Consider the following 12,393-nt stretch of genomic DNA (forward strand, 5'->3'; position numbering starts at 1 on the left):
CTCCCAGCGCCCCTAATACTGAGCTCCCAGGGGCGGTGGTTTGAATCGCGGCATCTAGAGGAAATGAACGCAATCTTGGGCAGATGCCAGAACACTGCCAACCCTAACAGCCCCCAACGCCCCACCCTGACAGAATGCAGCTCTCCCGTGAAAGCGTGAAACCAAAACAGGACATTTCACTTTAGAACCAGGCCAGTATGTCAAAGAATTTGCAGAATTTTGTTGCTATCGAATTTAAGGAACAGGAAATCAGTCGTAAGTCTATTACATCGAGTTTAACTTAATCTGCACCTCTGACGTGGGGGCAATGAGGCTGATGGAAAGGGGCTGCACGCCTATGTCAGCAGAGCCTCCTGTGCCCACCCCAACCCCAATGCTGTGGCCGTCAGCCCTGCCCAGCCCACCCTCCCCCGCCAGGAGCTGGTGTCAGCCTGGGCAGTTGTCAGTGGAAGCAAAAAGAGAAAACAGATCAGAACAGCCCTGGAAGCACAAGAAGAGAAGAGGCTATATTACTAGAAATATCACCAGTGAAAGGAGAGAAATTAGTCTCGGTCTCCCTTCAAATCCACCTTCTCAACCCACACTCATCCGTCCTTCCCTGTCATGGGCAGAATGACCAGCATCTTAAACTTCCTTTATGAACACCCCTCCTGACCTTGGTTATGTATTGTGTGTTTTGAGGGACAGCTTTAACCCCCTTGCCAACTATTCTGCCCAGGAAGTTCCCTGTGAACCGCACGAAAATCCACTCACTGGAAAATACAGATGGAAAGCAGAATTACCCTTGTTAAAAATTTATTACATCCTCCGAACCCTAAAAAACATTTGCGCCCTTAGCATACCTATACATTCAATGTAGGTGGGCAACCAGATGGTTGGCTGATAGCCGCTGTCTCTGAAAAACAATGTTTCTACTTTAGTTACATAGAAACTCCAAGGATAATTTAAAAATTCTGCTTAAATGTACGTGTGTGTATATATATACACATATATGTTTTTAACTACGATTAAACCAAATAGTTAAGTCCAAACATTACAACTTGGATTCTAAGCCAAGAAAGTTGAATTCAACATATTGAATTCCCAGAGGAAAGAGGTGTAGAAAACCACATGGAAAAGGTTATGCTGGGAAAAAAACATCTCTATCCCATGCCTTTCCTTGGCTGCAAAGGAAACAAAGGGATGTGTGCTTTACCCCTACAAAGCACCCTTTATCCACGGGTCTTCAAGTGTTTAACCAGCAAGGGCCCAGGAAGGACTGTGGATCTTACAATCGTCAGAGACAAGTCAGGACCATCCCTGCCCCCGAAGTCAGCAACCAGAAGTTCCCCGGCTAGCTGCCAGGATGGAAGACAGGGTCTTGGAGACGCCCTCTTCCAAACTTAAGTGATCCCTGCCTGAACTTCCCCCTGGAAGCCTGCAACACTCTGGCATTGCACAAATGTCTCCAGTAGCAGTGAACTCAGGAAGGCAGTGGGTTTGATTTTTTTTTTTCTGTTGTATTTTTTACATTAATTCACAATCAGCTTGTCTTCAGTTATTAGTCCTATCCCAACCTCAGACGAACCAGAATAAATTCAGTGTCTCTTCTACAAGACTGACACATCCTATGCATGACACATTCTAGAATACAGTGCACCCATTCTAAATACCGCCCGAATGGGATGCAGCTTCAGGCTTTGAGTCACAAACAATTCCAGACGCTCATTCCCCTGAGGGGACATTTTTCACTCCCCTCTTCAGCTGGAACTTTTACAAGACCCACTGGCTCGTCTATGAACAAGTCTCCTGCAATATCCTGCCCCTGAGGAGAGAAACGGCCAACTCTGACCAGGGCAGAGGCAGGGGGGAATGATGGAGCTGCAGACGACATGACACCTCTAATGATGTAGCCAACAACCATGTGTGCTCTTTAAATCATATTTACTTTCATTTTAGCCTCATCACAGCGGAAACCCATTCTGAATGGCCTGCCAATCAAACCCTCAAATCTTTTTCACTTGTAATACTTTGCGGCTATACCTCCCTATCCTGTACTTGGGTAGCTCTTTGATTATTAAACCTTAAAGTATCACTTATCCCTTCAAAATGTTATCTTGCTGGATTTGACCCATAATTCCAACCTTCCAAATCTCTTCCGTCATCCAGTAGAAAACCCCGCCTCCCCAGTACACCCAAACTGGGTAAGCGCTTTGCCTTCCTCAGCCACAAGGTATCATAAGGATCCAAATCCAGAGGCTGGAAAAGAGGACTGCATCCGTGTGGGATGCTGGGTCTTGGGTTTTATAAACCCTCCAGTTTGCTAGGGAAAGGAGATGAGATGCCTTCACGGGTATACCTTTCCCAGAGGGGCTTCTGGGTAATTATCAATTGATGCCAGCTCCCCAAGGCTCACAGTTTCTAAATATGGGGAGCGCCGCAGACAGCTCCGGGCCTTTCACACTCGCTGTGTGCAGATGTGATTTCTGTTTCTGCCTTCTCCCATAACAAGGAAGGGTCGTGGCCGCTAATGAGGTTTGACTTCGCGCACCACACCAGGTTCCGCTGACAATGAGTCACAGGACAGCTGTGAAGAAATGCCAGAGGCTGTGGGGCTGCTCTGTGCGCACATCTGTATAAATCAACATGATGCTGACTCAGAGCCTTAGATCACTTCAAATAATCTATCCATCCACAATGAGCGAGGCGATTATAATTTTTAAATGGCAATGCTTGTGAGAAAACTTGATCGACTTAACAAAGCACATGCTTTCTCCTATTTCCTCTGCATCAAAAAAAGAAAAAGCATTTGTTGGTGACAACAATTAAGACTCTCAGTTCATAAAGGCGAGGTGACACAAATCAAATAATGCAGATGAAATTCTTAGTTGTACAAGCTGGGAAGGATACCTCTTTGGAGTTTTGAACATGCACAGAAATTCATGATCTATATTCCAAATAACTAAACTACGTTTGGTAACTTATTTGGGGCTCCCCTCCCACCCTCCAGATGCAGGAAAAGTATTAAAGAATGGTACAGAAATACCTATAAGATAATGAGCAATAGTTATTAAATTCAATCATTACTTATGAGAATGAATAATGTATACGAATGTTAAGTGAGCCATATTATACAGGTTTGAGAAGGTATTTGTAGGAAAGCAGGCTGGTAGATTCTGGATCAGATGCCTTCACATGAACTCAGGTCAACACTGCACTCACTGACACTTCCTAGGAAAGAGGACAGCGGAGGAAAGGACCCCAGGGGCTCTCTGGGTGGTGACGATCACTTACCTTTAAGTGTCACCCAGTACTGTTTCCATTTCCTCCGAGCCACCAGCTCCAGCTTCCTTTCCTTCTGCAGAGTGACGAGGGGTTTGAAGAAGAGCCAGCCGGCTTTCCGCACCACCCCCTGTTCCTTCTCAAAGAGCAGGTCCAGTTGCTCCAAAGAGCTGAGCGAATCGCTGCTGGATTCGGCGGTCTCTGAGGACGTTTCGAGGTTCTCCGTGTTGGTCCTGCTCATTTCCAGCTCTCGCATGAAATTCTCGTAAATGTTCTGTTGGAGTGGATCGCTGCCGATCGCGTGAGCGGATTCGCTTCTGTGGGACAGGATCTGAGCCGAGCCCCCTGACCACAGGGATGCAGATGCCTGGGAGGGCCCCTGCATGTCCACATTCAGCCCATCCGAGCGACTGTCAAAGTAGTCACTGCCTTCCTTGGATCTCGGCTCCTGTGAGCAACATAGATGACCACTCATCAGAGGTTACATATGACCAAAGCACCCCTTCCCCAATACGGCATACGTGTTAAGAGTGTGGTTTGCTAATACTACTGCTGCAAAGCAAGATTCTTTTTTTTTAAAATGCATCTTTAATCATCAAGTCTGAAAATCAGAAAGAATTATAGAAACAGTATTGCTCAACCCAACGTATAGCCCGCGGAATCAATGCTTAAAAAATGTAAACCAAATAACCCTGACTATCCTAAATCTAACCTACAGTTAGCATCAAAAAATGAACTAGCATATTCAAAACACACTAGCGAAGATTTCTGGACCGATACTTCTTTGCTAATTGTGAATCAGTATCTTCCGGGAAAGAGTTCATGTTCTTGCAGTCTTGTTTTTCTTCTGGATCATTTTTAAGCTAAATTAGAAAAGCACTAGTTCCAGGATCAAGGAGGGTGTGGTTTTATACAAACTTTTCTTCCTCTCCCCACAGTGAACAGTGTCTCAGCTTCTCACCCCCTTCCAAGGTCTAGAGATTGAGATCTCTAGCATCGTAGTTTCCTTCTTTGGATAGTGAAAACCACGCACCTGGGGTTCCTTAACCACAAAGGGTAGTGGTTAGCAACTGCAGCTTTTACTTCGTAACAAATATTTTTTACTTTGGGAATTCTTTCAGGAAAGGAATGTACTATTAATTCATTCACATTGTTTTATTTGAACACCTATTTTATTTTAAGCACTGGGAATACCAAAGCATGATTCTTTAATATTTATTCTGCCACAAAATCAGACACAGGCAGTTCTAAATAAAATTAATATTTATTCTAATAACCGCTGCCCCCCTGAGGACAACATGCACTGAACAGTGAATTGGCCGTGTACAGAGATGAAAACACAAAGGTTTCCTCTCACGTCTAGATTAGAAGTCTAGACATTCAAGAAGAATAACTTGCATAGAGGCCATTCATTGGTCAATAGCAGTAAGGAAATTTTTCAGCAGAAAGTGAGCTAATTTATGACTTAAAAGACACTGACATTGCAAACTTACAGCTTAGATTAAGGCAACTCTGCAGAGAGACGCCACTCATCTACTCAGAGGCTAGCGGGTTTTCCTTCTCCATTAAAATAAAAAGGAGGGAAAACAGGATCAAGGACCATTGACTAAAGACCTTATTTTGAATATTCCCCTGTGTGGAGGGGTTTTCTTTTCAGAAACTTCATCCAGAAATCAAGTCGCAATTAGTTGCTATCTTTTGCAGGAAAATCATCAATAGAAAAGTGCTTCTAAATACCCAAGGGCTATAAGCAACTGAGCCCCAAACATAGCTATTACTAATGAAAATATTATCTTCCGCTCTGTTTATACTATGCCCCATAGTCAGATTTATTTATACACTGATGCTGATGCAAGAACAGAGCAAATAAGCCAGCTGCAGTGAGTCACTTGGACAGGAAACTTTCAAAATAGTTTAAGATTTTTTTTTCCTTTTCAATTGTCACTTTGTTGCTCTTCAAAAGTTCTTAGGAGATGAAGGAATACTTCTCATTTAGCTAGTATTGACATTATTTCAGCTATAAATAGGACTCTCTGACTCACAGCCCCAAAACACTGGGATTGCCTCTGGTACCCAGCTAGAGCTATAATGGGGTGTTTCAAACCAAGTGGAGCCCTGCCAGAGAAAGGCATCAAGTGGCAAACTTAAGTGTAACCTGTTAGCACTCCTGACATTGTTTCTCATAAGAGGGAGACTTAAGTCACAGCGCTAACTTTTAAACGTTCAACTGGAGCAAAGCAAGACAAAATTTCCTCCTTGACAAATGGAGAGAGATCGCATTTTAGCATCCATAACTGATTCTTATACACAGACATGAACTTTCTTGGTCTCTAATAAATTTGTAAAGCATCCTATCTAGAATCCTAATAGCTAGTGACTCATTTTCAGGCTAATAGGAAGGAAGGAAGGAAGGAAGGAAGGAAGGGAGGAAGGGAGGGAGGGAGGGAGGGAGGGAGGGAGGACAGTTCCTAAATAGTCTCAGCTGGATTTCCTGATTACTGCGTTATGGGTGTAAAACTAAGGTGCTATGCTAGACATGTACATAAAGAAGTCTGATTTCCATTTCCACCCCTACTGGATAATCGTAAACAACGGATAACATAACGATGACAAGAGCATTACAGCAAAGAGTAGAGAGGAATTCAAGAGATGTCACTAAATTCCTTTGGAGCTAAAGAAAAACTCTTATCACTATTCCTCACTCTCTAGGAAAAAGTACCAAACTTACCACGTCATTCTTCATATGCTATTGTCCTTTTCACAGTAACGGCCACTGGTCCTCTGCAGAAATTCCCTGTGACTATGTAGCCCTCAAAGGGCAGTGACAGCCTAAAATTAAGATGGTCAGAAAGCCGGAGTCTCTGTGTCCTGAATCTCCTCTGTAAGAAACTCTGCAGTAGTAGTCACTGCTACCCCTCAAATATATCTGGTCCTCCCCTAGGGTACACGGCAGGACCATTTCCTACTCCCCACCCCCCTCCCTTGGAGTTAGGCAAGGCCATGTGACTTGCTTTGGCCAATAAATGCAAACAGAAGTGAAATGTGTCACCCCTGAGTGGGCGCTTCAAAAGCCAACACACGGTTCTTTCTCCCTCTGCCACAGAGGCTTGCTGTGTGCCAGGTGGTAACTGCTCTGTGGACCTGGGGTCCCAGAGGGGAACAACGCAGACCAGAGAACAATGCAGCTTCAATGAGACATAGACTTTGCTTGTGCTAAACCTCAGGGAATTGAGGGCTTTCTGTTACCTCCGCATAACCTAGCCCACCCTGACTGAAAGAATGGAAAGTTTACCCAGGACAGGAGCAAGGCCTCACAGGTCTCAGCAAAGCTGCGTTAATATGAATAGTTTACCAGCATCAAACACATGCTCTTCTCCAGCACATGTGGGTTCCCTCCCCCTCCCTCTAGCTTTGAATAGTGTGATATTCTTTCTCAGCTATGTAAGTTTTTCCACTGATTAATCTGCTTTCAGGCTCTAACTCCCCGAGTGGTTGAAAGCCCTATAAAAAAAGGACTGCTCTTTTTACATCACTTTTTTCTAAAAAGTCAAAACAAATATGTCTACCCATCATAGGAAGATTTTCCAAGGCTAAGCCCTGCTGGCATACAGAAGTCTGTGTGTGTAAGAGGATAAGCATTTGGTCCTTACTCTAGTATACTGTCACAAACTTTGCTTGCTATGCACTGACTACATTTTTTAAGGATCCAAGCTTTGTCTTCACGTTCAATTGTAAAAGAAAAACAAAGGCCAGAGTTCCCTGGTGGCCCGGTGACTCGGGTTCAATCCCTGGTCAGGGAACTGAGACCCCAGAAGCTGCATGGTGCAGCCAAACAAAACAAAAAAACAAAAAACAAAAAAGCAAAGGCATGGCCAATGGAAGTGGCATACTTACCAAAAAAGTACATTTTGCTCACCTTCATAAATTATCAAAATTTGACACAAGCAAAACTCAAAAGCTGCCTTCATAGGCCACTTTTCAAAACTACAAGATAGTTTATTATCTTACTATTCAGTAACCCCCAAGTAATTACTAGTGGCTATCAACAGTACCTTGGCCATGTGGCTAGGTGGAAAAGGCACACCTTTGAGCTTTAGCAGAAGTGGCTTTGGCCCTGGCTTCTCCCCTAACGAGCCATGTGTCTTCAAACTCCTTGAACATTAGTTTCTTCATTTTAAAATGAGGGGGAGTCCTTTCTAGCTTTCAAATTCAGATTCTTTGATTGTAACCAGTCTGTTCTTAACTTCACAGGCTTACAGATCATCCAGTTAAATCTTTGGATGATACAGACTTGAAGGAGGTTCACTTCCCAGGGTGGCTGGGCAGCAAGGTCCTGCATGGGGCAGAATGTGGTCAGTTCACAGTGGCAAAGGGTCTGCTTTGGACCTGAATGGAAACGGAATGAGACACAGCAGAGCCGGGCGTAAGCCAGGCCTCAAGCACAGATGAGAAACATGCAAATAAGAGATGTGGAGGAACAGGCTTAAGGGCCGCAGCAGATGAGAGCTGAACACTAGTCGACAACACAACACTTGCATCAAACAGACGGGAAAGCTGTCTGTGTGGGACTGCAGCTCCCCAGAAAGTAGGAGCTCTCTCTCCAATTATGCTTGACTGCTGTCAGTTGTTTGGGAAATGGCAGCTGAGAAAAAAAGGTCAAAGAAATCTCTACTACAGCACTTAGCAGTTTAGCATGAAGAAGTAACAAGTAAGGAGGGAGCAAATGACTACATTCAGGGGTATGAAGAGTTCTATAATAGGACAACAATCATCTATTCTTCATCTCTGTGTAGAGGAGGAGAAGAAAAGGGCACAAAGTACAATTTGGGGGCAGGGGGGCATGGACCTTATACATAAGAAGGAAATAACTAATGGTAAATTTTATAGATCTGAAACAATCTGCTCAGGGAAGTTATTTTCTATCCCTAAAGCTCTATGTAATTTTATAAGTATATATCTATCTAGGATGGTTTAAATGCAATTCTACTAGAGACAAACTGGTCATTCAAATTTCCTTTAACAATCTGACTTATATTGAGTTTAAAAAAAAAACAAAACACTTTCTCCCTTCTATAAATAATTAAAAGTAAAAACAAACAAAGAGCAAGCAACTGAAAACCTAGAAATCTCGTTACCTAAGAAGGCAAACTATTACTTTCCTTCCTGATGTCAAAGTCATTTTGTTTCCCCCGTTCAAACTTGATATGCCATTACAAGGATTACTGTCATCATGATTCTTATTTTCTCAACATCATCATACTTTTGCTATTCCATGTACTTAGGTCAAGATGTTTTCAAACTGTTAGCTGCCCCCATGAGGAGATGGTGGAATTATACATATAGATAGATGACCCACATTTTTTCTCCCGATGTACCAACTGAACAACAGGAATTTTAATTTCTCCAAAGTAATATCGAGCTCAGCAAGGCTACTCATCCAAAAATGACGATCTCTCGCTCTTCCTTTCTGTTTAGGCTTTAAGAATGAGCTCTAGCAAAATACTCAGATAACCAATTCATTGGGGAAGTCTCTCCAACGCTGTCCTTTCTAAGAACCGTTTGGCCAGGTCTTGGGATGCAGCCTGTGGGGTTCATACCAGAGTCCGGGAGACGAGACTGGACAGAATCCGGGAGACTGAAGTCGAGGGTTAAGAGTGAAAATGCACATCTGAAGCAAAAGGAAAACAAGCACGCACGCGCGCACACACACACACACACACACACACACACCCCTGCAAACAAGATGTGCCGTGTCTTAGGCTAAACTCCTCCCTCTCACGGGCTCATTTAAGCCTCAGGACACGCTCTGCAGTAGCTTCTGCTAACTTCCCCATTTTGCAGATAGAAAACCGAAGAGCATCTTTCCCGGCGCTCCAAGCCTGACTCACCTGGAGTCTTCTTTTCTTTCTGGAGAGGCTTCCCGTCCAGTCGCTGATGCGGCGCATCCTGGCTTTCAGGGTGTCCTTCTTGCAGGGCTCCTCGCCCAGGGCCCTGGACTTGCGGCAGGGAAGGGTGAAGGATGCGAACTGCCCGGGCTCCCCGCGCTCCACGCGGGCCGGCACGTCCATGTCGGAGGCGAAGGAGACGCGGGCGCTGAGGCTGGCGCGCGGGCCCATGTAGTCGTCGGAGAGCCGCAGGGCCGCAGGGCCCAGGCTCCCCAGGGTGGCGTCCGGGTAGGGTTCCCGGAGGGACGAGAGGGAGGCGCTTTGGCTGAAAGGCTTTGGGGCGTCCCTGGGCGGGAAGCCGGCGTGGAGGCCGGGCTCGGGCTCGGGCTCCGGTGTGCCGGGCGCCGCGAAGGAGCCCTCGGCCTCGCTGACCTCGCCGGCCGGGCCCCAGGGCGAGTCGTACCAGGAGGACTCGGAGCTGAGCGAGCTGCCCTTGCTGGAGCGCGGGCGCGCGGCGGCGGTGGGGGAGGCGCGCGGGCTGGGCGGGGAGCCGGCCGAGTAGCGCAGCAGCTGCACGGGGCCGCCCGAGGCCCCCGGGGCCGCCGCGCTGTGCGGGCCGCCGCTGTGGAATTCCACCCGGAGGCAGCCGTCCAGCTTGCCCAGCGTCTTGATAAGCACCCTGGGGCTCTTGCGGTCCTCGCCGGGAGGGGTGGACGCGACGCTCTCGTCCCTGCCGTAGCAGTTGAGAAGGTGCCCATTGCAGTCCCTCGAGGCCGCGTGGTTATCCGCCGGTGGGTGCCCGACGTAGTGGAAGCCGTTCTCGGGGGAGAAAGCAGCATCGTTGCCCTGGAAATCCGATCCCGAGGCATTTGTCCTGTGCTTGGAGTAGGCACTGCCTTTGGAGACTTTGCACGAGGGGCCACCCGGTCGGGATGCATAAGGCTGATTGCTCTTGAAGTGAGAAAGGCAGCTTCGGGCCAGCGACCTGGACTTGTACCCGGCTCCGCTGCTTCCGTGACCCCATCCGTGCAATGACTTGTCATCCTTTGCATGAAGGCCACGGATTTTCAGGGAGCAAGGCTTTTGCTTAGCACCAGTAATAGTATTGCTATGATTTTTAGATCCTTGAAGGGTGTACTGACTCTCGGAGTTCCCCATTTTAACCTAAATTAAGAACAGTAGCAGCAGTAAGAGTCACGACCTAAATTACCTTCCACTATGACAGAACTTTCTAAAAATACGTTCTTCACATGACAAAGGAACCAAGCAACTTCTTTCTGAATCTGACACAACTCAGAGACATAGGGACAAGAGTGACTTACGGAATTGGTTCTCCTCCTAAAATGCAGGTCATCAGACAGATAAACAGTACTGCCCGCTCCTGTGCTAGTGATTTTAAGCATACAATCTGTTGTCTGATGTTAATTCAGAAACTGAACAGGCATAGGAATCAGCTTAAGGCAGAGACCTCCTATAGGCTTGGTATTGGGAGGTTTTGAACCAATGATTCTTGAAGAGAAAAATGAGGGGAAAATATCTTTACTCTGTCACTCCAATGTAATGATTTTTCAGTGACCACACAGATATATTTTCATTATATATAAGCTACTGGAAGAGCTCATACCATACCCCAGTATAAGTGATTACTGCTGAAAAATGATCACATTTGTAATAACATGACTCTGGGTACCATACTATGTTGGAGCTTTCATGTACCACACAGAGTAGGATATCAAAAAGGATAAGGAGTAGAAGTTCTCAACTAAACTGAGATGGAAAAAAGGGGAGGAAAATACAAGCTCTCATTTGGGACAGAAAAACATTTTAATGAAACATCTCTAGAGCTTTTCTAAAGACTTTAAGGGTTCTCACTTTAGAACCTGATAATAGAAAAATGTCTGAAGCTGACTTGTTAGAATGTGAGTATTAAAAGAAAAAAAACCCACTCTCACCACTATGATTCAACGTAGTTTTGGAAGTTTTAGCCACAGCAATCAGAGAAGAAAAAGAAACAAAAGGAATCCAAATCGGAAAGAAGTAAAACTGTCACTGTTTGCAGATGACATGATACTATACATAGAGAATCCTAAAGATGCTACCAGAAAACTACTAGAGCTAATCAATGAATCTGGTAAAGTTGCAGGATACAAAATTAATGCACAGAAATCTCTTGCATTCCTATACACTAATGATGAAAAATCTGAAAGAGAAATTAAGGGAACACTCCCATTTACCATTGCAACAAAAAAGAATAAAATACCTAGGAATAAACCTACCTAAGAAGACAAAAGACCTGTATACAGAAAACTATAAGAGACTGATTAAAGAAATTAAAGATGATACAAACAGATGGAGAGATATACCATGTTCTTGGATTGGAAGAATCAACATTGTGAAAATGACCATACTACCCAAAGCAATCTACAGATTCAATGCAATCCCTATCAAGCAACCAATGGCATTTTTCACAGAACTAGAAGAAAAAATTTCACAATTTGTATGGAAACACAAAAGACCCTGAATAGCCAAAGCAATCTTGAGAATGAAAAATGGAGTTGGAGGAATCAGACTCCCTGACTTCAGACTATACTACAAAGCTACAGTAATCAAGACAGTCTGGTACTGGCACAGAAACAGAAATATAGATCAATGGAACAGGATAGAAAGCCCAGAGATAAACCCATGCACCTATGGTCACTTTATCTTTGATAAAGGAGGCAAGAATAGACATTGGAGAAAAGACAGCCTCTTCAATAAGTGGTACTGGGAAAACTGGACAGCTACATGTAAAAGAATGAAATTAGAACACTCCCTAGCACCATACACAAAAATAAATTCAAAATGGATTAAAGACCTAAATGTAAGACCAGACACTATAAAACTCTTAGAGGAAAACATAGGCAGAACACTCTATGACATAAATCACAGCAAGATCCTTTTTGACCCACTTCCTAGAGAAATGGAAATAAAAACAAAAATAAACAAATGGGACCTAATAAAACTTAAAACTTTTGCACAGCAAAAGAAACTATAAACAAGACGAAAAGACAACCCTTAGAATGGGAGAAACTATTTGCCAACGAAGCAACTGAGTAAGGATTAATCTCCAAAATATACAAGCAGCTCATGCAGCTCAATATCAAAAAAAACAAACAACCCAATCCAAAAATGGGCAGAAGACCTAAGCAGACATTTCTCCAAAGAAGATATACAGATTGCCAACAAACACATGAAAGGATGCTCAACA

The 12,393-nt window shown here is 44.6% G+C and overlaps 1 protein-coding gene across 5 annotated transcripts in view; it reads right to left on the reverse strand.

Annotated features, from left to right (window-relative positions):
• The window catches only part of TIAM2 (TIAM Rac1 associated GEF 2), a 232,914-nt gene that overhangs the window by 94,425 nt on the left and 126,096 nt on the right, over nucleotides 1–12,393 (reverse strand). For 4 of the 5 annotated variants that reach the window (XM_057528047.1, XM_057528048.1, XM_007186128.3 and 1 more), the window contains 2 exons: nucleotides 9,150–10,310; nucleotides 3,274–3,709 (listed from right to left, as the gene is read on the reverse strand). In XM_057528047.1, the coding sequence (XP_057384030.1) occupies nucleotides 3,274–3,709; nucleotides 9,150–10,304 (1,591 nt within the window). In that variant the 5' untranslated portion in view covers nucleotides 10,305–10,310. Of the gene's footprint in view, nucleotides 1–3,273; nucleotides 3,710–5,989; nucleotides 6,104–9,149; nucleotides 10,311–12,393 lie in introns of those variants that run through there. The other variant, XM_057528049.1, reaches the window with a different exon arrangement.

The sequence above is a fragment of the Balaenoptera acutorostrata genome, chromosome 14 (genome assembly GCF_949987535.1).
Source record: "Balaenoptera acutorostrata chromosome 14, mBalAcu1.1, whole genome shotgun sequence".
Lineage (NCBI taxonomy): Eukaryota > Metazoa > Chordata > Mammalia > Artiodactyla > Balaenopteridae > Balaenoptera > Balaenoptera acutorostrata.